At 40.8% G+C, this 26749-nt stretch overlaps 1 protein-coding gene and 1 long non-coding RNA gene across 5 annotated transcripts in view; one reads left to right on the forward strand and one right to left on the reverse strand.

Moving 5' to 3' along the window:
* FEZ2 (fasciculation and elongation protein zeta 2) overlaps nt 1-4462 on the reverse strand; it is a 41648-nt gene extending 37186 nt beyond the window's left edge. For all 4 annotated transcript variants that reach the window (XR_003207297.2, XM_025868043.2, XM_073897280.1 and 1 more), the window contains exons 1-2: nt 4162-4462; nt 17-125 (exon numbers count right to left, since the gene is read on the reverse strand). Coding sequence is in view for 3 of the 4 variants with exons in the window: in XM_025868043.2 (XP_025723828.1) it covers nt 17-125; nt 4162-4415 (363 nt within the window). In the remaining variant the exon portion in view is untranslated. The remainder of the gene's footprint in view (nt 1-16; nt 126-4161) is intronic.
* Nucleotides 4463-18456: 13994 nt separating this feature from the next.
* Nucleotides 18457-26524, forward strand: LOC112820618 (uncharacterized). The gene is made up of 3 exons (XR_003207212.2): nt 18457-18525; nt 18662-18754; nt 26064-26524. It is a non-coding gene; the product is annotated as an uncharacterized lncRNA (long non-coding RNA).
* The last annotated feature ends 225 nt before the right edge of the window (nt 26525-26749 follow it).

Consider the following 26749-nt stretch of genomic DNA (forward strand, 5'->3'; position numbering starts at 1 on the left):
TCAATTCCTAACTTACCCCTTTTTCTGAGAGGTTCAGTGTAAGCAAATGCAAGGTCCTGGTATGGGATGATTTCCAGTCCACAGGCATTACGTTTCCATAATTATCTGTCAGGGCATTCCAAATCCTTGAAAAGAAGAAAACTACAATCAATGAAAGTTAACATCCCACATGTCTTTTGTTAAACAAATACCAAAACTATTGTGAAAGAACAAAAAATGTCAAAGCAAAACAATGGAGGGCCTCCTGTTTTCCAGAAAAATACCAACAAAGAAGAGCCCCCTGAAGAAGACTAAACAACAATCAGATCATTGGGCTGACAAGAAGTGCTGTGGAAAATGCAGTGGTATAAAAAACTCTCTCAAAGTCAACAGCTCACATTTCCACAATACTGGGTGCCAGGCACCGTCCGAAGCAATTTACATACATTAACTCATTTAATCCTCGAAAACAATTATTAGGAAGAGCCATTATTATCCCCAATTCACAGAGGAGGAAACTAAAATACAAGGAGCTTCTGTAATGTTTCCAGAGCCACGTGGGTACTACATATGCTGGGTTTTACAGTTATTTATTGATCATTGCATAGGGTGAATAATCTTTCTCTAACCCAAAATGTGTTATCCTTCCTGGAGAAAGAATTCAGTCTCAATGTGAGACTGGGGTTTAATATCTATTTTGTAATAGGCTAAGCACTAAGATAAAAATAAAGGAGGAAAGAAAGGGGAGTCCACAATAAAATGCACAGAAGTTATAGCCAATGCAATCACCCTTCCTTATTGTCAAACAGCATTTTGGGGAAGCAACAGAGTAAAATGAAAGGGTGCTTTACTAAATTCAGGAAACACAGACTCTCGTTTCCTTTCTTCTTCAAACACTGAGTCTTTAGCCACGTTCCTTAACCACTCTAGGTAAGAGCTGCCCTTCTACAAAATGTGAGGCTTGAGTAACAGACATTCCTTCCAGCTCTATTACTCTTAAGCATTATTTCAAATGAGCTGTTTTGAGGAAAGTCCCAAGCCACACTGGATAAGGACAGCAAACTCCAACTTCATGACCAAAACTCAGATTTAATACCCAAGTAGTAACAGCATAATAAAACATGACATTGTATTAAAAAATGACTTCAGAGATATAAATGAGATGAAATTTAATTGGGGTAAGTTAAACACTACATATATAAGCTACTAAATGGGCAGAGATACACAGATGTCATAAGAAAAAAAAAACTAAAATATATGGCAGATATCTAATCATGAATAAGCCATTAAATAACTGAGCAGATTTGTTTTTTTTCCAAATGTGTAAGCCACTAAGAGACAAAAACAAGACCACTGGAGGTATAAAAATAAGATTGCAAGCTTAAAAATAAAGAAGCAATATACTTGATTTAATGAATTTGGGATCTGGTGCTAAAGAGAAGAAGCAATGGGACCATAACCGCCAAAAACATAAAATCCCAAAATGATGTTTGGCTTTGGAATGCACATTAGCCTCAATGAAAATATGAACCCAAAAAGCTCTGGGAAACTGGCTCGTTTACCCAGCACATCTCCCATATGCATAGTTCATTCCTATTCTCCTCTCTGTTAGAACCACAACCTTCTCCAATGCCACAACACTCCAACTGGAGGCAACATCTCTGATTGCTAAACTTGCTGAGTTTCTGACCCACACCTTCCTGGGTAAAAGACTTTCCGATACTGAGTAACTCTACCTAATCTTGGTTAGGAACTTGAGTAGGATATTCTAGTAGGTGAAGACGGGTACAGGGTTTTAGGGACTGCTTGTTTGCTTCTTCTTAAATGAGGCTGGAAGAAGAAGACGAGTGGAATACTTCACCCAGTAGGTGAGACTGTGGGTGAATCTGATCTTCCAAGAAAGTTAAGGACAATTAACAGTCCTCTAGCTCCACCAATGTCAGAACAATAATAGTTGGAAGGACACGGGCTGAATTAAGTGAAAGATTTCTAGAATTCTCCAGTCAATACACGAATTGCCTTTATCTTTATCACAAAGTATTACAAGCAGTCATAAACGACCAGCAGGAAAGCTTATTTCCAAAGAGGCCAAAGTCCTGTGACATTGAATCCCATGTGATACCCTTCTAAAGCAAAGCCATAGCAAATAAGTATAATCCATATTTAACCAAAACTGAACATATTTAACCAAAAGTGGGGCTCACAGAAGTTAAAATAATGTGCCCTAAGCCAATGCAATATCTGAGCGAAAGAATTCTCAACTCTCTCTACTAAGAGGAGCAGGGATGGACTCTACCAAGCAATGGAGAGATGTATGCAACAGAAAAGGGACAGTGAGCAGTGACCAGCCCTGGCACCTGAAAAGAGAGAAAGAGACTTGTTACGCATTCCCAAATCAAGAATCATGCATTACTACCAACATATCATCTACTAAAAACCATTATCAAGAGTAACAAAATATTTTTTTAAGTTTTACATCAACCTAGGATTTAAGCAAAGACTAAAATAAACTACTTTCTAGATAGTACAGGCAAAGCAAAAATAGGGAACCTTAACATTTGTGTACAAACCACTAATCTATTCTGAGAAGTTACTCTTGCCAAACCCAAATGCATTGTAATGATCCAGAATTTGTCCTGAGTCCCAATGATTCAGAGTATATAAATCTCTGAATATATATATATATTCAAAAATGTCATCTTTTGCTACCAGCTACATACATGGGTATACAAAATCCAATCATAAACTCTCCCCTCCACACTGGGCAGAACACTGCAGACGGGCGCCAATGAGACAATATGGTCCCCAAAATAGCTAGGCCTGAACCACTGCTAAGTCATGGCCCTCATTGTCAAATCTCTCTTCTCAAGCTTCCTACCTTGTTCACAGAGGAAAGGAGACCATCAGGCTGGAAAGCCCTTTCTATGCCTATGGATCCTTCTCTATCTCGCAAGAAACCTTTCCTAACCTCTAACCTCTGCAATCCATCAGGGCTCTAAAAACCCATCCCCTTCCCACGGCCACAGTGTTTATTTCACTCCTTGTACCAGCAGCTTCTCCACGGCTTCTTTCCCCAAACCTATACAATATGCTCAGCTCCCTCACTGTCACCATTCCTTTTACTACCCTTTGGGGGTGACACCCTGGTACAAAATTACAACCCTTATTTAGTCAAATTATAACCGGGGTTCATGATAATCAAATAAAGTGTCCCCCCCAGGAACTCTGCCTCTCCCCTACCCAGCTCGCACAATTCCTTATGAATGTCCTATCATTGCACTTAGATGATTCTGTAATAACTACCTGTTCATACATGCGTTGTCCCACCAGACTAGGAGATCCTTGCTATTAATAACCACAGCCTTTCTCTCGGTTTTTTGTTTTGTTTTTGGCCTATGTGGGGATTTGCACTCCACCTGGGCTCTCAGATGGAGCCAATAAATTCCTGTGGCATAAATGCTGCTTCAGCGTTGGTACCTTTGCACGTGCTATATGGGCTAGCTGCAATGCTAGACCTTTCTTCATCTGCCAGGCAAACTCCCACTCATCCATCAGGATCCAGTTTGCACATTTCTTTCCCTGTGAAGCCTTTCCTGGCTCTCCCACACACCCTTTTAAATCTCCTATATTTCGCACGTATGTCCAGGAGAGCATTTGTTACCCCCATACAAATTATTTGTTTACAAATCCAGCCCCCATCCTAAGTTGTGCCCTACGTGAGAGGGGTATGTTCAGTCACCTTGGTATTCCCAGCGCGAAGCAGCCTCTGGCACTTAGCGCTTAAATAAATGCTAGTTGAATGAATGAGTGGCTACACATGTGCCCGAGGAGGTTCTATATCTAACTACCTGCTCCGTGGAAGGAGGTTCCCCTCTGAACCCAACCTGGGTCGGTTTCTAGGGAGCAGGAGGAGGGCAGTGGCGGAGGGTGAGGAAGCGTGGAGCGCAGGGGAGCGGGGGGATTTAAATCTCTGAACGCCCAGAGGCCGAAAGCCCCAGGGAGCGCGGCGGGGGAGCAGAGAGGGCGGGGACTCGCCAGCCGGAGGAGGCGGAAGGAGGGCGCGGGGAGGAGCCTGGGGCCCGAGTCCCGCCGAGGCTGCAGACAGAGGGCCAGAGGGCAGGACGAGGGCCGCGCGAGGGGCAGGGGAGGCTCCCGCCCGCTCCCGGCCGGGCCCGCACTCACTCGTCCCCCTGCAGGAGGCTGCACTCGGTGATGGGCCGCACGGCCGCCCTCGGGGGCTCGGCGCCCGGACCCGAGGGGCGGAAACACAGGCTCAGCTTCTCCTCCAAGCTGCAGGCCAGCGCCGGGAAGCCGTCGCCTCCCCCGCCCGGCCCTGCGCCGGCCTCGGGGCTCGCGTTACAGTTCTCCTGGTCCTGGAGGCTCCGGGCCGGTTCCTGGAACTCATAGAAATCCTGCCAGTCCCCGTCCGCCGCCATCGCCGCCCGGCGCAGTGGCGCGCCCCGCCCCGCCAGAGGCCCCACGAGAGGCCCCGCCCCGCAGGCCCCGCAGGCCCCGCCCCGCCTCGGGCCCCGCCTCCTCCGTCCACCTACCACGTGGATCTGCACGGGCAGCCCAGCCTCGGGGTCTTCCCTTTTCCTGAGTCTTGTCATAGGTGATTGCAGCACCTTTAGAATGAAAAACTTTAATTACGTTGAGTCACTTTCTACAGTCTCTGTCACTCAGGAATGGCTTCCCTTAGTGGGAAACTGGCCTAAATGTGTCTAAAATAGAGGGTTTCTTTTAAACTTGAAACCTAGTGTAAAGTTATGCCCCCTAGGAGAAACCGGGTCCTTTTGTAACTTTGCAACCAGAAGAGCAAGCAGAATCACTTGGAAATGCTTAAGTCCTACCGAAATTCGTTCCACAAATATTTTATATCTAATACACGGAAAGCACTTTCTAGACCCTGGGGAACATACAAAGATGAATAATTATGTAAATTAATATTTGCAAAGCACTTGGAACAGCGTTGGGGAAGGTAACTGAAAAGATGTAACTGCCAGTTGACCCCTGAGCTTGACCCAGGCACCCCCGCCCCTCTCCTTGGAATGGGAGTTCAACTTGCCTTTCCTGCTCCCAGAGGCTGCTCTAAGGACATAGCCTTCAGATGGTATGTTGAGAACACCAGCAGAATGAACCCAGTTAAGACCTCTTAATAAACTTTTAAGATTTGGCAGGTGGGTGTGGGGACCTATTTGTCTAGCTGTCACCAAAGGCAAGCCTCATATGTATGTAAGTTCCCTTTGCTTATTAATACTGCTGTCTACCAACTTGGAGTGGCCCCCTCTTTCTTAGCTCTTTCCCTGCCCTCCCCCTAAGGAGGCTGATTTTAGATTACATCTGGGAAGCTCCCAAGAGGGTTGCAAACCAACAAACTGGGATGAACCTTGTAGACATCATGCTAAGTGAAGCCAGAGACGAAAGGACAGATGCGGTATAATTCCACTTGTATGAGGTAATCAAAATCAGAGACAGAAAGTAGAATGGAGTTGCCAGGGGCTGGGGGAGGGGGAAATGAGGAGTTAGTGTTTCATGGGTACAGAGTTTCATTTTGGGATGGTAAAAAATTCTGGACTTGGATGGTGGTGATAGTTGCACACGGATGTACTTAATGCCACAGTATACTTAAAATTTGTTAAAATGCTCATTTTTATGCTATGTATATTTAACCACAATTTTTTCTAAAAAGGCGTGGCTTTATTAAATCACTTGTTAGAACTGCCCTGTAGAGATGTGCCTTGTTTATTTAACATCTCATCTCCTTAAAAGTGGATCCAAATCAGACATTTAAAATTAGTTCATGCATTGTCCACGGTAATTATTGAATAATTGCTAACTTATTGATCATCTCTTCCACTTTACCGTTTGATTGAACCTGGATTTTATGCAATTATGTCAATTAACTTCACTTCAAAGTAATCCAAGATTAATAAAATAGACTGTTAATTTGAAGACTTAAGTCGGAGGGACTCATTCTGAGGAGAAGAAATTCAGTGGAGATGGGAAATCTCTCTGGCCCACACAGGAAAAAATGTGAAGGAAAGAGAAAAAGGTGCCAACCTTCAATAACACTAAGTCCACTTCTTATTGAATTGAGAGTAAAATGAATGAAAAAAGTAAGAAAGCTCTGTTGAGCACAATGACACACAGTCAGAAGGTGACACCAGGGAAGACCGACAGGGTGCATTCAGGAGACCAGGTGGCATCAAGAGGCTCCACCAGTCTATAGAAAGGAATAGACACAGACAATTCAGGGGAGTTTGCAAAGAGAAACCAGGTGGCTTGGGTCACATTTGGATGAGATAAACTGGTTCTGTAAGTGATTTTACCTTTTGTCTGATCCCTGGATCACCTGTTACATATTTAATGTTGCCCATATGCATTACATTCTATTTTCCGGTATACTTATTAATATAAATTTCTTATAAGGGTATTGGTCCCAAATTTTCCATAGTTTCGAGAGGGTTAGGAAAGGGAAACATAGCATCCAGAAATATTCCACAGAATCAACCAGAGTCCCCCAAAATTTGCAAAGATGAGGGTGCTACAAGAATGAGCATTAAAATTGAAGTGCCCTACTTCTTTGGAGTTGGATTTTCTCAGGTCCTTCTTTTTTATTCTTCTCCCTCCAAGGTTTTGTTTCCAGAGATGTTAAAATTTCTTTTGCTATAAAAAAAAAAAATCTTAAAAAAAAAGCCCTTCCCCCTGCTTGTGTGCTCTCTCTCTCTCAAATAAATAAAATCTTTAAAATTTCTTTTGCTATCTTTGGAGAAGGAAAATTTTGTTGTGAGTGGGGTGGTGATGGCTGAGACTAAGAGTGGGGATGGCTATTCTACACTTAGTATTACATTTTGAAAACTGTAAGTGTAACAGGATTTTCTTTCTTTGTTTTTTTAAGAGTGGTCAAAATTTCTTGTCATCAAAAGAGCTGCCCCAATATTGCTGCATCAAAATAGCCTCATCAAAATGTTATGGATCTAATATCACCTCACACCTGTTAGAATGGCTAAAATCAAAAACACAAGAAATAACAAGTGTGGGCAAGGATGTGGAGAAAAAGGAACCCTCTCGCCCTGTTGGTGGGAATGCAAATGGATATAGCCACTGTGGAAAACAGCGTGGAGGCTCCTCAAAAAATTAAAAATAAAACTACCCTATGATCTAGTAATGACACTACTGGGTATTTACCCCCAAAATACAAAAACACTAATTCAAAAGGATATATGCACCCCTATGTTTATTGCAGTATTATTTACAATAAGCAAATTATGGAAGCAGCCCAAGTATCCACTGATAGATGAATGGATAAAGAAGATGTGGTGTACATACAATGGAATATTATTCCATAATAAAAAAGAATGAAATCTTACCATTTGCAACAACATGGATGGAACTAGAGAGTATAATGCTAAGTGAAATAGATCCATCGGAGAAAGACAAATACCATATGATTTCACTCATATGTGCAATTTAAAAAGCAAAACAAATGAACAAAGGAGAAAGAGAGAGAGACAAACCAAGAAGCGGACTCTTACTTACAGAGAACAAACTAATGGTTTTCAGAGGCGCAGGGCGATAGCTGAAATAAGTGAAGGGGATTGAGAGTACACTTATGATGAGCACTGAGTGATGTATAGAACTGTTGAATCACTATATCGTACACCTGAAACTAATATAACACTGTACGTTAACTCTACTGGAATTAAAATTAAAAACAAAATTTTTTTTAAAAGCTATGGATCTAAATAAATAAACCACTTAAGTCAAATAAAGGTTGGATCTACAAAAACAAAACAATGTGGCCTATTAAGATAATTGTTTGCATAATTTAAGCAAACACACACTTAATTGCTCAATTTTCCACTTGACTAGGGTAGACACAGAAGTGAATTGTTTCTAATCTGGTATTAGATGGTTAAGACTAGTTGTCTTGGGAATTCCTTGTTATTTTTTAAAGAAAGGAATGTTACTTTAATTAAATGTTGTAGAAAGTAATCGTTACCTCTGAAGGACTGATTTGCCCTTTCGAAGACTGAGAATTCCAGTGGACTGAATTAACATCAGTGCCTAAACGTCAGGAGCTCGGTCATCCCCTCTGGTCGGCCTGCAGGACTCTAGGCACGGCCACACCAAAGGTCACTGGGTGAGGGTGTGCTGGAGGGGGCCAGCACCCTCAGGGGTGCATCTAGGGGCCAGAAAACCCCAGCCTCAGCCCTCTCCTCTGTTATGGATTGGGTTCCCTCAACATTCCTATGTTGATGTCCTAACCCCCAGTACCTCAGAATCTGACTGTATTTAGAGATAAGGTGTTTAAAGAGGTGATTAAGTTAAAATGAGGCCATTAGGGTGCAGCCCTAATCCAATCTGATGGTATCCTTATAAGAAGAGAAGGAGATCCTGGGCATGTCCACACAACATAAAGACCGTGTGAAGATACAGCAAGAGCGCAGCCATTTGCAAGCCAAGGAGAGAGGCCTCAAAAGAAACTAACACTGCTGACCCTTTGATCTTTGCCTTCCAGCCTTCAGAACTGTGAGGAAATAAAGTTCTGTTGTTTGAAGTCACCTGGTCTATGGTATTTTGTTATGGCAGTCCTCATAAGCTAACATGTCTCCCAAAGCCACCTCAGTGGTTTCTGGGAGTCCCCACAGGTCACCTCACTTGAGCTCAGGACTGACAAAATTCTGTTCCTTTTTCTGGCTTCCTTGTCACCCTTGAGTATTGGTCTTTCTTAGGAATAACAATAACAAGATGTTAAATGGGTGACTCACTAATTAAGAACAAAACCAGGACTTTCCCTGGACCCTATTAACCAGCTACAGGAGACGAGACTAGAAATTATAAAGATGGCTTAGCAGTAATGGAGACAAAGAGCTGCCGGCCAGATGGATAGGGGCTGGGGTACCCTGACTCAAGCCAAGAGAGAGGGCTTCCCAAGAACCACAGAGTAGCCAGAGCTTGCACGAAGGGTGACAAGTGTCTTTCCCTCCAGCAAGATGGTTACTGAGATGCAGGACTTAGACCCCAGAACCCCATGGGCCCAGGGTGGGGCACCATGAGCAAGTTCTTAGGAGAACCTGATGTATGTCCCCTGGAGCTCAGGGGTATATGTGAACTTAAGAACCAGGGCTTCCTCTTACCTAGAGAACTCTGAAGGGAGGAGGGTAGAGGATCTGCCTGTGATGTCAGGGCCAAGAGAGAAGGCAGCAGAGGGGGCACCCCACGGTTTGTTGGGCAAGGGTTATGATTTTGCCCTGGGAACAAGAGGCCTGCCAGAAGGAAGCTAGACTCAAGTCATCTTGAAAGGGTCCCACCAAAAAATGTGGGAGCAGGGTTGAGGAGCCCTATCAGGAGACCACCTCAGCCGAGGAGGAGGAGGAGACAACAGGGCAATAGGGATTTTGATGAAGGTGTGAACGGGCAAGCGAAAGCCCCTCCTCTGCTACCTCCCCGGTCAGGCTGTGCAGGGGAGGGGAGAAGTTTTGACCTGAGTTATGACATGGAAGTTGTTATTTACATTGAGTGAGACTTCTTTGTACCTGAAAATCAGACTGATCTGTGAAAGTGACTGAAAAGCTAAGGAATCTGGCCAAAATGCCAGCCAGAAGAGGTGATGGGAAACTGGACAGAACACGTTTGCAGGTTGAGATGGGGCCGGGGGCTGAGGGGGTTAGGAAATATTTTCCATGTTGTACTTACCCGAATTCAACCGATTCAATGTGGCGGCTCACCCACTTTAGTGCCAAGCACCTTAGACAGACACCATGCCAGCCCTCTCTTCTCCTCTTTCCTGCTGGTTCCCACTCCCTGCCTTTCCCATTGCACAAAGCCTTCTCATTTTCTTTTAACAACAACAAACAACACCCCAATAGATATCAACTCATGCAAATATAAATGCTTAAGGACTTTGCTACCCCAACGCAATCAGACTCAACTTTGACTGAGATCACCTGTCACCCCTATAGCAGTAATTAATCTATATTCAAACCACCAAATAAAGACAATAACAAGGAGAAATAGGTACTAGAAGATGAAAGTACAGCTGAGGACCCTCTAATGAATAGTTCTCCCAAAGTCCAGGCTGCGAGAAGGGTGCAGTGCAGTTGCCTCTGTAGGTCACAGAACGAGGGGAAAACCCACCAGATCTCTGGTCCATACAAGATCATGAAAGAGGGATAGATGGAGGGTATTAACTACTGGAAATCACAGGGGACCAAAGATGCCAGCTGTATGGAATAAAGGAAATTTGAGAGAAAGTACAGTTCAGGTCAAAGTGACAATGTCACCTGTTGCTGTGAGATGTTTTGATATGGGTCAGCACAGGCAGCAGACATCCCTACTTTAAAACTTAGGGCTTTGGTATTTGACCCATAAGGGCCCTTTCTCCTTTGCCAAGTAGCCGACTTAATGTTAATACATCCTCATTTCTTATTTGTCAAATTTATAAGCGTTATTCATTTTTTCCTCCTTTGTTATTCAAGTTTGCTTTGTCACAAGCCTCAACTTCCCAGCCCTCCAGACAGGGATGCCTCTGTGCACATTCATGGAACATACTGATAGAAAGGCAAAAACGATAGGTCAGAAGATTCTAAAGCCTCTCACTCCTGATAGGATTTCATTCCTTTGTTCAATAGTCTTGCGCTAATGGAATAAAAACAGCCAAAATTTAAGAGGCAGCAAACATCATCTCTTCTGTCATTAGCACCCAAGAAATATTTTAGGTTACAGAGAACTGAAAATATCTCTCCCATGCTCCTAGTAAAATGCAGAGAAAGACTATAGCATAGATTCAGAGAACATAGGAGAGACTGATAAGCCTCTCTTATCATGGGCAGTGTCCTACCTACGAATAATTTATAAAGTGGAAGTTCTATGAATTGTTTTGAAGATTGATTTGTTTCTAAGTTTGTTCTATATCTCAAAGTGATATTAAAATAAAGTTTCCCATAGGCAAAGGGTGACACAAGCTAAAGACTTTGCTTTTAATACTCCCTGAAGCAGGCATTGATTTGTTCTGTGTTTAATAATCAATGTTAAATGACCCTGGAGCAGGGATTCATTTCCAGTGTCCAATAAAATAAACAATATTTAGTTCTCTGTAATTAAATTCTTTTTTTTGTAATTAAATTCTTTAATTGAAGATCTCTTATAAGGAAGTATGGCACTTAACATCTCCCAAAAATGTCAGAAGGGTAAAGAAGGATCACCAAATTACTAGCTGCTTCTACATATTTTGTTTGCAAATAATGATGGTTATACGTGCATCAAACTATTTTTGAAAAATAAAACACTTGTAATTGGTTTCATAGAATAGTAGTATTTTCATTTATATCCTTGGAACTTTTAATTAGGCTTTGAAGTTCTTTGAATCCAGAAAGTTCTTTCTCATGCTTTATAATTGTGTTATCATACTGCTCATTTTAATAATTTGGAAATACCTGGTTTTAAAATATGGGGCACCAGGGTGGCTCAGCCAGTTAAGCGTCCAATTCTTTTTATTTTTAAGATTTTATTTATTTATTTGACAGAGAGAAACATAGCAAGAGAAGGAACACAAGCAGGGGGAATGGGAGAGGGAGAAGCAGGCTTCCCACTGAGCAGGGAGCCCGATGAAGGGCTCAATCCCAGGACCCTGGGACCATGACCTGAGCCAAAGACAGACGCTCAACGAATGAGCTACCCAGGTGCCCCTAAGCATCCAACTCTTGATTTTGGCTCAGGTCATGATCTCAGGGTTGTGAGACGGAGCTCCGCATCAGGCTCTGCCCGGGGCATGGAGTCTGCTTAAGATTCTGTCTCCCTCTCCCTCTGCCCCCATCCCCCGGCTCTCATTCTCTCTCTCACTCTCTCTCTCTCTAAAAAAAATAAATAAATAGGGGCACCTGGGTGGCTCAGTCAGTTAAACGTCATGATCTCAGGGTCATGGGATCAAGCCCTGCTAAGCAGGGAGTCTGCTTCTCCCTCTCCCTCTGCCCACCTTCCTCTCTCTCTCTCTCTCTCTCTCTCTCTCTCTATCTCAAATAAATAAATAAATCTTCTATAAATAAGTAAATAATCTTTTATAAATAAATAAATAAATAAATAAAATAAATGGGTAAGACATGCCACCAGATTTGTTATATGATTTTTAAATCCATGTACTCATTCATTCAGGTCAACCATTGCCTTCAAATATCATTCTTTACCCAAACCCCCTACATACATACCTTATTTCATTCCCATTCCTTCCCATTTTTCTATTCCATTTGTCTCCTTCCCTATCACCAATTATTTTAATCACTTTCTAATTTCCCATTTCTTCCATCCTTTCATTCTCTTCATTTGTCCCCACCAACTTTCTCTCTCCTGCAAATCTTTTTCATGAGACTTGGACTCAAGCCATTTACATGTGAATATATTTTCCAGCTATTCCAATATTTTCCTTGTCATTCAGAAAGACATCTATAACTCCTATCCACGTAGCTTTTTCTGACTAACCCCAGCATACTCCTACCGGATGAATAAACCACCTGTTATCCCCCCTACTGTCCTCTCATGGTCATATCCAATGATCAGGCTGGACACTAACAGGAAGGGCACACTGGGAGGGTGGCCAACCTGTAGCTAGGCCAGCCACTGGAACTGGATTAGCCTGGGCAGGGGCTACATCCAGGTTATTAGCAGGGCAAAGTGTTCACAAAACAGTGATGGATTCTGTAACAACCTACATCAGGTTCACCAGGCCCTCTCTCCTCCCAAGTGAGCAAAACACAATGGTGAGGGATCCAGGAATAGGCAATATCTAGAGACTCAGGCGGGCAGAAAAAAGGTTAGTTTTAGGGTAGTCCTCTGGCAACTAGCCAGCCTCTCTGAGTCATGACTTGTCTAAAAAAAAAAAAAATGAAGAAATACTGAACCTTCCTGTAGGATCTGGTTCAGGAATGAATTTACCATGAGGCTAAGGAAACTTGAGCTTCAGGGACCCTCTTTCCACCTGCACAAGACCCTTCCAAGACCCTGCGAGAGGCCCTAACAAACCAAAGAATGCTGTCAGTTCACGCAGTATTAAAGATGACTCACTGCACAAAACATTTGCATTGCCCTGAAATCTTAGAACTCATATAAGAAACTTGAGAAAAGTTTTTCTAAATTTGACTATAATCTGACACATTTACCTGACGGTATTACTTACAAGTCATGAACCTGAAACTTCTCTAAACTATCAATAATAAAGAAGAGTATTTTGAAGAACTATGTTAGAGAAGAGACTAACTTTTATTTCTATTGTTTATGAAAAACGATGTTACAAAATTTCAATCTCATGGTGTAACAGCCAAAATGTAAGGGACAGGTATTATAGAGACGTGTTAGAAAGTTAATTATAAATTTTTTTTAAGATTTTATTTATTTACTTGAGAGAGAGAATGAGATAGAGAGCATGAGAGGGGGGAGGGTCCGAGGGAGAAGCAGACTCCCCGCCGAGCAGGGAGTCCGATGCGGAACTCGATCCCGGGACTCCAGGATCATGGCCCGGGCCGAAGGCAGTCGCCCAACCAACTGAGCCAGTTAATTATATTAAAGTGTTATGTTATTATTCTGGATTTTATAATGTTTGTGTTATTTGTCACCTTTTTAGAAAATAAACTATTTTTTTAAATTTTCTTCATTCTAAATACTTTGATAGCTAATTTTGTCTTTTTTTTTAGTTATAAGAGTTATATAAGCTTCAGAGTGCGCAAAATCTGGATCAGCCCTTAATCAAGTGGCCTCTGCTAATGAGCTGGGTTGAATGAGACAGGTATGGCCTGACGCCTACCATTATTTGCAAGTAGCTAAATATGCATGAATACATAATTTTTCAAGCGTTAGTTAAAACTGCAAGTGACTGGGCTGTCCTTCAGTCTATACATGTGTCTTGGAGGGAGATTTTATTAAAGGCATATAAGAAGATATCTGTAACAGATACTGCTAGCCTCTATCCAAACCCATAAATATAAGATTTAAGCTTAATTTATGTGACATAGATCTGTGTCCCATTCTGGTGCTTTAAAATGATTTTTTTTAAAAAACTGTGCTTTCTTATATCCTATGTATTCTTCCTCTCAAGTATATGTGTATTAAAAATGTGAAGACTGAAGCTGCTCAAAAGTATAGAATACAGACTCCTAGAATTTGCTCTGAACAATGGATACAAAAGGCAAAATTAAGCAATCTCTTTCTTTTGTGAAAACCGAGGTGGTGAGTGTACAGTACTTTGAAGAGGGGCAGGCTGCGGCAGCCTGTCAGGATTTCTCTGGTGCTTTCCCAAAGATCAGGGACATCAGGGAGAACAGACACACTGATGAGTCACTGAAGCCTAACAGCTTCAACCTGTGATAATGGACAGACTTTTGGGGGCTGAAGCCATCAGCCACTTCTCAGGCGAGGCCTTTGACCTACCTCATGATTGCTCCCCACTTCACCTCCAAGACGAAATGGTACTGCAGTTAATTCACAGCCACAGAAACCACACCAGTCACAACGGTCTCACCTAATGGCATTAACTAACATCCAAACTAAACAAACTTGTGAGATTGAAATTGGTGGGCATTCCTGACTAACACAAAAGTACCAAAGTTGAAGTGTCCATTAATCACACCTACTGGGTTACCCCTCTTCCATAGCACGGAGGCGAGGAGTCGACAGCTTTTAGTTCCTGTGAGGTTTTACTGGAACACGCTCATTAGTTTTCACATTGCCTAAGACTGCTTCACACCACAAAGCAGAATGGAGTAGTTTCCACAGACTGGCAAAGCCTCAAAGATTTACTATCTGCCTTTTACAGGTGAAGTATGCCAACCCCTGGACTAGAGGGATTGGGCTGTGAGGCTACTACCTTAATGAGGAAGGGGCAGAATTTGCTACTGAGAAGTGTGAAGTCATGGACACCCTGTCCAGCACTCCTTTTTCTTCCTGAGACCATAGACCAGTCTCTAGGAAAGAAATGAAGTGGAACAGACTATTGGAAAATTATGCTTTTCATAATGGAAAAAAAATCTTTAGAAAAGAAAGAAAAGGCAAATATTAATTTTTTGCATACCAGCTAGTGCTCTTTGCTGTAAGATTTTTCTAGGGCCCAACCGCTGTTCACTGTTCAGGGTAGACTACTCTACTATCTCCAAACAAACAGAAAAGAGAGATCAATGGTTTCCTGATCTGGAGATGGAAAAATGTTTTCTAAGCATAAAACCAAAGGCAAAAACCAATAGAGAAAAAAAATGACATCCTTTAGCGAAATACTGAGTAGAAATTTTTATAAATTATTGATACATATCCATCCAACACATAATTTCATCTCCTTAAACCACCTGCAAGGACAACAGAGAAGGTATTAGATAAAAATGTTGAGCATAATTTGGGTCTGAGGCAGTTCCCAGAGAAGTCTCCGTATACTAATCAAAAACCACTTTTCAAGACAGGAGCCCAGAATATCAAGATGAGGGAAGTGGCGGTCCTGGTAAAGGAGGAGGAAATCAGCTGGGGCTGGAGGTCTGGGCTTCTGGCCATTACTTGTCACATCACAGCGACACCCACAGGAGAGCCATTTCATGGACCACTTTCCACTGGAATTGTGTGTAGGGCTCATTGGCCAGTGAGAGCATAGCCGCTCTGATTCTGTGCAGAGAATCTCACTTCAGTGCAGTGGTTCTGAACCATCCTCTCTACCCTTTGTGCAGCCCTTTGTGATCTGGATAAGAAGAGGCAGGAAGAAGGAAAAATAATAAAACCAGTTTAAGAAGCCATATATCTCTCATTTTATTATCTGTTAAACTCTAACAGATAAGCGGTTAAAACTATATTTTATGAAGGAAACTTTAAAACCTTAATTAGGTCTTCAAAACCCAATCCTGAGGCAGCAATCATATAGTAAAATTAGTAGAACTGATTTAATTTTTAAATTAGTTTCTTCACGTTATAAAACACCATAAACAGAAATAAAAAGCAAAGGACAAACTGGGATTATATTTGAAACATAAATAAGAGAGAAAAGATGAAAGTCCTTAACATATAAAGGCCTTCTGCAAAGCAATGGAAAGTAGAGATAGCCCTGAAAGAGATAAAGATCATGAGTGATCAGTTTGTGAAAGGACAAATGGCTAACAAACAAGTTAAAAATTCAGTCTCAACAGCTAACAAGGAAATACAAATTAAAATAAAATATTCAGGCCCTATAAAATCAGAAGGTAATTTTTAATTGAAAATATAAAACATTTTTTATGGTGAAGGTTAAAGGGAATAGATATTTTCAGATGCTTAGGGACTGGGTATAAATTGACACAAACTCTCTGGGGGCAATTTGGCACATATGGTATATCAGTAGGTGTCCAGTCAGGCATCTTAGGTGGAGGAAATCTAACACAGAAGTTGGTTAGAAAATTGTTAGCAGAGCTGGAAGAACCAAAGGGGGAAGATGATGGTACCTAGAGGTAATACTTAATTGCAGGAAGCTAACTCTCCCTCATGGCCTGGAGAAGCAAAAGGGAGAGGGTAGGTATTACCCAGAGTCCACAAGCACCACCAACAACCCCGAGCAGAAAGCTGACATCCTGTTGGTGTTTCTGGGCTTGCTCCTGGAGACTGCGATCACTTGTAGTTGGCTCTCATGACTGCTGATGGAGCCAGACGCAAAAAAAAAAAAAAAAAAAAAAAGGCTTCTACCCAGCGGGCAAAGGAATCTGGGAAATGTAGTCTGCAGGCCCCGACGCCCCTGTACAGAGGAGAGTATAAAACATAAAACTCCAGAGCATGCATCAATGACATAAAAATGTTTACACTGTCTCACAACAATTTGTAGCAAAACACAATAAGTAGCAACAATAAGTAGCAAAACACAAAAAGATTTAGGTACAAGGCCTTTTGTAATGATGTCACACTGAGTAATACTTGCCATGTCTTGTTCTTTTTCCCCTCCGGCTCCTTTGTGATTGGGTGGGGCCTTGCAAATAGATTTGACCTATGAGTTCAGAAGTGGCATGTGTCACTTTCAGGATGCATTTAATTGCCAACATGAATCTCTCCAGAGTTATCTTTTCCTTCTGGAACAGTGACCAACGACATTCAAGATGATGTTTCTCTGTTAGCCTTGGTGTCTACGTGACTATGATGCGCAGAGATCCCTTGCTAACCCCATACGTGAGTGAAAAATAAATCTCTGTTATTTTAAGCCACCAAGATTTAAGAGTTGTTTGTTTTAACAACATAGGCTAGACAAATCTGGCTTGCACACATTGAATGACTTGCGAAAGCAGAGAATTACAAACAAGCAATGTGTTCAATGATATGGGAAAGTGAAATACATTGCTATATATGCATATTATGGAATATGCTGTTGCCAGTGAAAAACGTTTTTGAAGAATATAGAATGAGATGAGGAAATCTTCACCATAGAAAATTAAATGGAAAAAATAGGACATAAAACAGTATCTATTAAATGGGATTCATACATTTGATTATATATTAAGTGTTTTGGGCCACAAGCGCTCCATGGTCATAGTTATCATGTGATCAGAAACATGTTAATGTCATAGTAATGGGCTCAGTTGATGAGTCACCCCTGATCTGGACACATGTTTTGCATTTTGATCAGTGGCTTGTGTTGTTCCTGTGGCCAGGGCATCACTTGGGGGCATGACCAGCCAGGGCCTCCCCTGGACTTCCCTCTTGCTCTTGGGCTTTGAGTTAAATGATGCTTCAGAACCCACTGAGCACCCACCCAGTGGAAACTGTGAGGTTGCCTGCTCCAGGCAGTGGTGTGGGAAATGCCAGTGACTCGCTCCTACACTGTGGCTTGCCCTGAGGAAAGTGACTTATGCTGCAGATGCCACAGTTGCTCTCTTGGATCTACCCTCCCCAGCAGCTGATGGAAGGACAAGGAGGTACAACCTGGAAGCGTGGGGGGTAACGCCCTGCAGAGCAAACTTTGATCCATTGGAAATAGAAGCCAGAGGATAATTCTTCCCCCCGCCCCGCCGCCCCCAGAACCAAGATGTAATAGCTTTATACCATCTCTCTGCAGACATCCTGCAAGAACAAGAAATCGATGGCACTTATAATCAAGCCGTGGCCAGCATCATAACCGGCTCTTTGCTATTTGCTCTGCTTCTTCCTTTGCCTCCTGCTTCATGGGATTGCGCTTCCCAATAAAGCATTTTAAGGTTTAGCCTCAGGTACTGATTTCTAGAAAATTGGCCCAAGGCAGTTATTTACACATCCCTAGACATCTTGTGGTTCAAGTCTAAGAATGAGGCTTCTACAATAGTTGACTTGTGCCTGTCTCCATCTACCTCTTAGCAGCACGTAGTAATGTGTCCCTCCAACATCACACTTGACCTCTTCCAGGAAGAGACAGGTGAGCGTAACACAGAGACGGAACCTACAATTTAGTTTTAGTGCCATAGTAGCTTCAATCTTGGCAGAGCTATAAGGATGTTAGATACTTAATTGTTTGAGAAACACAAAGGAAAGAACACAGCAACATTCCATTTCCCAAGAGATGATAACAGATATGTGGCTTGCCAACGTAAGCAGGTATAGCTTTTCTAATGCTTTGGTATGAGAAGGTTTTAAGCACAGTGTGTTGCAACTATCATAGAAAATTTATTTCTTCTTTCTTCCTATATGTGATCTAACTTTCTGTTGTCCGATTCACCTACTTGTCCTGGAGGACCTAGACCAGGACTTCTGTGATTGACTTCTGACCCATACAAGTCTGGAAGAACCTAGAAATAGCTGTCAGCCAAGTCTCCTTGGCACAGAGGTATGCTTTGGTCCCCTTGGGCCCCTGGCTGCCTACCTTGAACTTTAAAACTTCAGATTGTGCATTGGCCTTAGTCTGCTATGAGCTTGAGCCTTTCTGTGGTTGAAGAGCCAGGCTCCTGGCTTTTTATGACTCCTGACATTGGGGTGTCCTATTACCTGTGAATCATCTTGCTTGTTGACTCTTGGTCTGCTTTCACTTCCTGACATCTGAGCTTATGTTGGTACCTCTCACCCTGCAGGCACTGACCCCTGGCATATGGCAGATATTCCTGGCCCTAAGTTTTGGCCTTGACTAGTAACCCCTAACATCCCATGTCTTGTAGCATAAACGTTGGTCACTCATTTTTAAAGACTCCACAACTTTTCCTTGTTCACACTAAATTGTACTAAGTATTTACCAATGTCTCATACTTGATGAAACCAGAAGCCAACAAGAGTTATTTAAAATGTGATCATGAAAGCTAAAAGAGGGCTCTGTCATGAGAATAAATTCTCTTTATAGAAATATCAATACTCTTTTACTGAACACCGACTTTGTGCCAGTACTAGGGTAGGAGTTTTACAACCATTATCTCCTTAAATCATCACAATAAAGCTATAAGGTTCGTTACCCTTATTGCCATTTTATAAAAAGGGAAGCATATCCCTTCCATTGCATTACTCCATTGCATGTAGTCCAATCATGGACCAATACCTTGAATCCTCTCATCAATCCTCTTATCTTTTTCATAACAAAAATAATAGGTATTAATTTTAATGTGGTCTCAATATCTTGAATTTCTATTATTCTATTACTGGTCATCTTCCAAGCCAAGCAAAGTCCTGAGGTCTATAATAACCCAAAAGTATAATCTAGCACCATGTATGAATATTGAAAATGGCCATTCCTTTTCATCTCAAAATTTCACTTCTAAAAAATATAATAAATCCCCCTAGTAGATAAACGTGTATAAGAATGTTCACCACAATGCAGTTTATAGTATCGAAAAGCTGGGGACAATTTGACTAATCATCCATCAGCAGGAGATTCATTAACTCAATTAAGGCACCTTCATATAATATATATATGATAAATCTATTTAAAAGGAGAAAGGTAGATCTATATGAACTAACATGAAACATGTCCAAGATACAGTGTTGAATGAAAAAGGATAAGATTACAGATTCCATTCAGGCAAAAAAGAATATTTATAAATTACACAATTTGTAAGTTTATAATATATAACATATATTTATATGATGTCTGAAATGCTAAGTTACCAATATTAGTGATTTTTCTGTGGCATAAGATCAGTAATGGCGGCAGCCATAGAAGTGATAGAATGCTTTCACTTCCTATTTTATATGCAATTGTATTTTTTACATTTTAGAAGCATGTATAACCTTTATAAGAAAAAACACTTCCATTTTGAAATTAAAATTTCCATGGAAGGCAAAGATTTGATTTAATTATTTTTTACCTTAGGGAACAGAGATTTACTGTCTTCATGAAAAGCCTTGTCCTTGTATGAAAGGTGCAAAAATCCCTTATTATTAGTCTTTGCTTGTCCATTGCCAACATGGTGCTATATGAATTTAATCTTTTTTACACAAGTAAATAATAATTCCAGCATATTATAAATTACCTAATCATTTTTTACTTTCTTCTGTCTTATTACATAATTTTGTTAAACAGAATGATGTGTGTTTGAAAACCATATTGTGATATTTATATTACATAAATAGAGAAAGATATTGAATTCTATGGATTATCTCACATTGACACATTTAGATCAGATGCTAGTGTTTAGTGCTTGCTTATTTCTGAGAGATTTTTAAAAATCTTTCTTGTATTTTGAGATAATGGATTCCTCATTCCTCATATACTCCTATATGGACTTGCTAAGTAAGGAAGGAACAATTTTGGAAAAATTTAATTGGGGGAAAAAATGCATACCTCATGAATTCAGTTTTTTTACCCAACTTGTAATGACTCAAAGTTTTCCTAAGAGTCAGTAATTGGATTTAATTGACATCTGAGTCCCAAGTTTATACAAGAAACTAAATTATCTAGACTTTGGGTTATCAACCTCATAAATTATTTTTAGTATTTCTAGGCTCAACTTCCAGTCTTGTTTAAGGGAAACCTCTACATTCTTAGATATAAACCTCTCACTATAAAAATAGTGGAGTGGTATTATTATTATTGTTGCATATATTTGCTTAATACCTTACATTTACTATATGCATTCATAGGTACACACAAATTCAAAACTCACAGAAACCCAATGTTACAAAGGAGACATCCATACTGACCATCAGTACCAAGGAAATTCACAAGGCAGCCCCCCTCTACATGGCCTAGAAGACAAGGTTGAGGTGAAATGGCTGTATATAGATCTTCAGAAAATAGTCTAAAATAAATGGATTTCTCATCCAGTGTCTATATACTTGAAATTCCTTTGGAAAAATAATAAGCAATGGAAAATAACTCCTATTTAAAATACTGATCAAAGCAAGAAAGTATGAACCAAAGATGTTTTATCAGTCCCAACTCTCCCTTGAGTATGGAGGCTAAGAATAAAAGAATATTGTACCCATGCACACTTCTTTAGCAACTTACTAGAGGACAAGCTTCACCCAACTGCAGGATGACTGGAGAAATACTGGCAAAGGGTCAGGTTGGAGAGGGGGGGATTAAAAATCGTTAGAAATAGGACTCAAACAAATTTGAAAATAAGGGTAGAAAAATAATATGCAAATATTATGCATTCTGATATTATATCACTGGCACATTTAACAAAATATGGGAGGATAGGGTGCCTGGGTGGCTCAGTCTTTAAGCGTCTGCCTTCGGCTCAGGTCAGGATCCCAGGGTCCTGGGATCGAGCCCCACATCGGGCTCCCTGCTCAGCGGGGAGCCTGCTTCTCCCTCTCCCACTCCCCCTGCTTGTGTTCCCTCTCTCGCTGTGTCTCTCCCTGTAAAATAAATAAATAAAATCTTAAAAAAAAATAATATGGGAGGAAAAGGGAGAGAAAACAGATCAGAGACCAAGGTGTAAAAGCTAAAACAATAGAGCATTTAGAAGACAGCATATGAAAATATCTCAGTAACTTGGAGTGCACAAAAGCTTCCCAGACAGGTCGCTGGGAGCAGTAACTATACAATTCTTGAAATAAAAAGTTAAATGTCGTTAAACCAAAAACATGTCCTTATCAAAAGATACTGTTATGAAAATGAATAAGCAATAAGCCACAGATAGAAGAAAATATTCACAAAATATATATCTGACAAATAACTGGTATCCAGCACATTAGAACAAATAAACCTACAGTTCAATAACAAAAAGGCAAACAACCCAATTGTAAGATGGGCAAAATATTTTAATACATGTTCATAAAACAAAATATACAAATGGCCTGTAAACAAATGAAGTGCTCGATGTTATTAGTCATCAAGGAACTGAAAGTTAAAACCACAATAAGATACCAGTATATATTCACCAGAATGGCTAAAATTTAAAAAGATTAACAACAGCAAATACTGGTGAAGATGTGAGGAAAATAGCATTCTTGGTGTGGATATAAACTGGTTGGGAAATATTCCCCAGTTTCTCATAAAGTAACATACACCTATGTCATACTATATGACCCAGTAATTCTACTTGTAGGTATCAACCAAAGATAAATTTAAAAAGCTAACAAAAACACTTGTACAAAAATGTTCATCGAAGTTTGGGGTGCCTGGGTAGCTCAGCTGGTTAAGTGGCTGCCTTTGGTTCAGGTCGTGATGCCATGTCCTGGAATCGAGCCCTACATTGGGCTCCCTGCTCAGTGGAGAGTCTGTTTCTCCCTCTCCTCGCTCTCTCTCTGCCCCCCCTTCTCATGCTCTCTCTCTCTCTCAAATAAATAAATAAAATCATTTTAAAAAATGTTCATAGAAGCTTTCCTCATAATAGCCCCAAAATGGAAAAAAAGTGTGCATTAATAAGAGAACATACAAAACACCATATGTTCTTACAATAAAATACTTTTTTTTTAAAGATTTTATTTATTTATTTGAGAGAGAGAGAGAATGAGAGACAGAGAGCACGAGAGGGAAGAGGGTCAGAGGGAGAAGCAGACCCCCCGCTGAGCAGGGAGCCCGATGTGGGACTCGATTCCGGGACTCCAAGACCATGACCTGAACTGAAGGCAGTCGCTTAACCAACTGAGCCACCCAGGCGCCCTACAATAAAATACTTCTGAGCAGTAAATAGGACTCAATCACCTGAGCAAATCTCAAAGGCATTAATGCTGAGTGAAAGAAGCCTTACCCAAAAGAGTACATACTGTCTGAGTCTATTTCTGTGACGTTCTAAAACAGGTAAAACTAATTTATGGTAGAAAAAAAAAAGCAGAAGTTTGCCTCTGATTGATGAGTGGGGATTAACTTGAAAGGAGCACTAGGGAATGTTTTGGGGGCAATGGCAATGTTCTATATCTTGTTGGGGGGGGTCAGGTTACACAGATGTATGCAATTTTCAAAACTAGCAAAGATATACATAAGATTTAGGTGCCGTACCACATGCACATTTTACACCAAAAGGAAAATACCTTAAACAAATATTTAAACCCTATTAGTGATATGTAGGCTGAGGGATTTAAGGGTCAATGTACTAATTTACTTTGAAGGGCATAAAAGAATGAGATGGATTGACAGATGGACAGAAGGATGGATGGATGGACACATACTGATAAAGTAAATATAGTAAAATGTTAATGATAGCAGCTGGCCAGTGGGTATATTGGTGTCCACTGTAAAAATTCTTTCAACTTCAATGTCAGTTTGGAAATTTTCATAATAAAATGTTGGAAGAAAAAAGAGGACAGAGAATGTGCTAAGTAGAATGTTCACTGCATCTGGAGCAGTTGGAGGAAGTCATAGAATATCATTTAATGCTGACACACTGAATTGTAGAAGCCTAAGACTATAAAGGTAAACACTAAGAAAGATAATATTATTTTTTTAAAGATTTTATTTATTTATCTGAGAGAGAGAGAATGAGAGAGAGCATGAGAGGGAAGAGGGTCAGAGGGAGAAGCAGACTCCCTGCTGAGCAGGGAGCGGATGCGGGACTCGATCCCGGGACCCCGAGATCATTACCTGAGCCGAAGGCAGATGCTTTTTTTTTTTTTTTAAGATTTTATTTATTTATTTGAGAGAGAGAGCATGAAAAAGGGGAGGTCAGAGGGAGAAGCAGACTCCTCGCTGAGCAGGGAGCCCGATGCGGAACTCGATCCCGGGACTCCAGGATCATGACCTGAGCCGAAGGCAGTCGCTTAACTGATTGAGCCACCCAGGCGCTCGAAAGATAATATTATTGACTAAAATTGGAAAGCGGATGGGAGATGAGAGAAGAAAGAGGATGCCAGCTAATTTTAGTGAGCTCAGAGCATGAAGCCAGTGCACATTAACTAAAAAGAGATGGCTTTACTAGTATTTATAATATGTATACAATGAAAGAAATCAGATCAAACACAGAGGTTATATCAATAAATGCAAATGGGCTCAACCTGAGATTGAAAACAGACTTTAACTCTGGGCTCCGTACAAGAGACTTGCCTAAAACAGAGCAATCCAGAAAGGTCGAAAATAAAATGTTCGCCAAATCGTGCCAGTCAAAAGCAAACAAACAAAAAGAAAGCAGGGGTCGAGGCTTTGATAACAGGCAAGACAAAATGCAAGCTAAAAAGTTTCAGGCAAGACAAAGAAGGTATTAGATAACCATGCTTTTCAGTTAGTAGCAGCTGATAATAATAGTTACCGAGCATTTGAAGTGTGGGTAATGTGACCGAAAACCTGAATTTTTTTATTTTAATTAATTAATTAATTAATTAATTAAAATAGTGCAAAAACACTGTCCATCATCACAAAAGTTCTATTGGATACCACAGAAAGTGATTGGATGTCATAGAATGTGCTTTGGATTGTGCTGCTTTATAATGTTCAAGACTCCAAGATGTGACCATCATAAACATCTACACACCAAATTATACAGCATCTACTTTCCTAAAGCAGAAAAGATGGAAAGATGCAAACCCGCTATAACAGACTTTAACATCAAATTTCTCCATACAAGACCAAACAAGTGAAAATACCCAGTGCTTAAACATTGAAGTTGAAAAATAGAAGTTGTAGGAAGATTTGGTGGGCTGATTATTCTTGAAGCCCTCCAAATATCTCAAAACTCTCCTCTCACAAGATTTATATTTGCAGCCCTTGATGGTATTTGGTGATGGTACTCGATAAATTGCCAGTTTCTTTAACGACTATACATTGCCATACAAGAAGTTATGGGCATATATGTAACTTCCCAGAAAGTCTATTTGCATCATAAGTTTACTAACATTCAGAGTTGAGCTGAGAATACAATTAATGGGCATTTCTGAAGTGCTCTGAATTTTTAGGAAGAAAGTCATTGCGTAAGCATTTCTATTTTGGCCCTCTTATAGAGTACATGGGTCCCCAAGGAAAAGCCATCTTTGTCTCGTTCAACTATTCACCCCAATTAAATCCCTCAACACCCAGGTCCACTTGAAGGATAATGCTCCTGACTCAGCTGACATTTCCTCTGATAATAAGCTATTTGCAAAAACAATTCTTGAGACTTCCTGTCTTACGCCTACAGCCTGATGACCTGTAGAATAACCCGAATTTTTGCCACGTTAGTCTAGGGGGCCAGGCAGAAGAAGAGAGACTTATATTGGTCTTTTCTTTAAAGACCCATTAATGACCCACTCACTTTGGCTTCCCAACAAGTGTAAGAATAAGTGTATGACAGAATGGTTCATCAGGGAAATAGGTATAGAATGAGATGAAACCTCAACAAAGGCACAAAAGATGCCTCTACTTTCTTTTTTTTTTTTACTTCCTTTTTTGGAAGGACAATATTTATGAGGGACAAATATATGCTCTGAGACCATAAAATGGTTTTCTTCAACAATAGGTATTATAGTAACACAATGCTGTGTGCACTTATTCCAACCGTCTTTAGAGCTGCAGGGGGGTCCAGGATTGCTTTAGGAGAAGGCTTCTCTCAACCTTATAATTAACTTGTCTTGGGGTCAGAAATTAAGGTCCTTTTTTCCCAGGGATTTGACAAGGTATTTTGATGGGTCTGCTCATTAGGTATTGCCAGTGGCCTGTATAGGAAGAGTCTGACCGTCAGAAGACCTGGTCAAGTATGTGCATGGAATAGCTTGTGTTGCAGATGCTGTTTTTTCTCATTCCAACTTACTTATTAGCATCTTTCCTTCTAAACCTTGTATCTTATTGTTGATCACAGGACAGTATAAAAACAAGAGCAATCAGGGCTGAAGCAGAGGACACTGAAAACGTCCCCAAGGCCTAGAAGTGCTTGCCTAGCTTGAAGATCCATTGGATGGCTTGTCTCTCCTTTTCTCCAGAAGCAGCATGTTGCCACCAGTTACCTGCATGTGACCCGTGTGGTTTGTCTCAGCCTGAAGATGGTCAATTCTTAGATCTTGATCAGCCCATTTCAGCCGTGGTTGATGATGATAAGGTTGCTTTTGCTGGGTGAGAAATAGGAAAATGCACTATCTGCTCTGAGGTGCTTTCATGATGAGCAGTGTATTTGTTAACACCCAAAGCACCATATCATCTGATCATCTTCTTGTGGCTTATGTTGCGAGAAGATCATACTCAGCCAACCTTTGACATGATGTGAAATTCCCAAAGAAATGAGCCTCGGGGGCCTTGGAGGGCAAATATGCCATCTAATAAAGTGACCACATCAGTTAAGGTAGTGTGAACCCTCAGACCCCGTTGGGGAATCCTGTAGACAACATCTGGCACTCAGGAGTTGTAACAATTCTGCAATAAGGCAGCCTGTGTGGAGGGTTTTCTGTTTACACTGGAAGATGTTGATGGAGGACTGTTTCACCAGGGAGACTGAAGCTATTTTGCTTAAAGAAACAAAGCAAAGCCAAAAGTTACTTTGTTGTCCAACTC

The sequence above is a fragment of the Callorhinus ursinus genome, unplaced genomic scaffold (assembly GCF_003265705.2).
Source record: "Callorhinus ursinus isolate GAN/ISIS: 27379988/994484 unplaced genomic scaffold, GSC_fseal_2.0 scaffold10, whole genome shotgun sequence".
Taxonomy (NCBI): domain Eukaryota; kingdom Metazoa; phylum Chordata; class Mammalia; order Carnivora; family Otariidae; genus Callorhinus; species Callorhinus ursinus.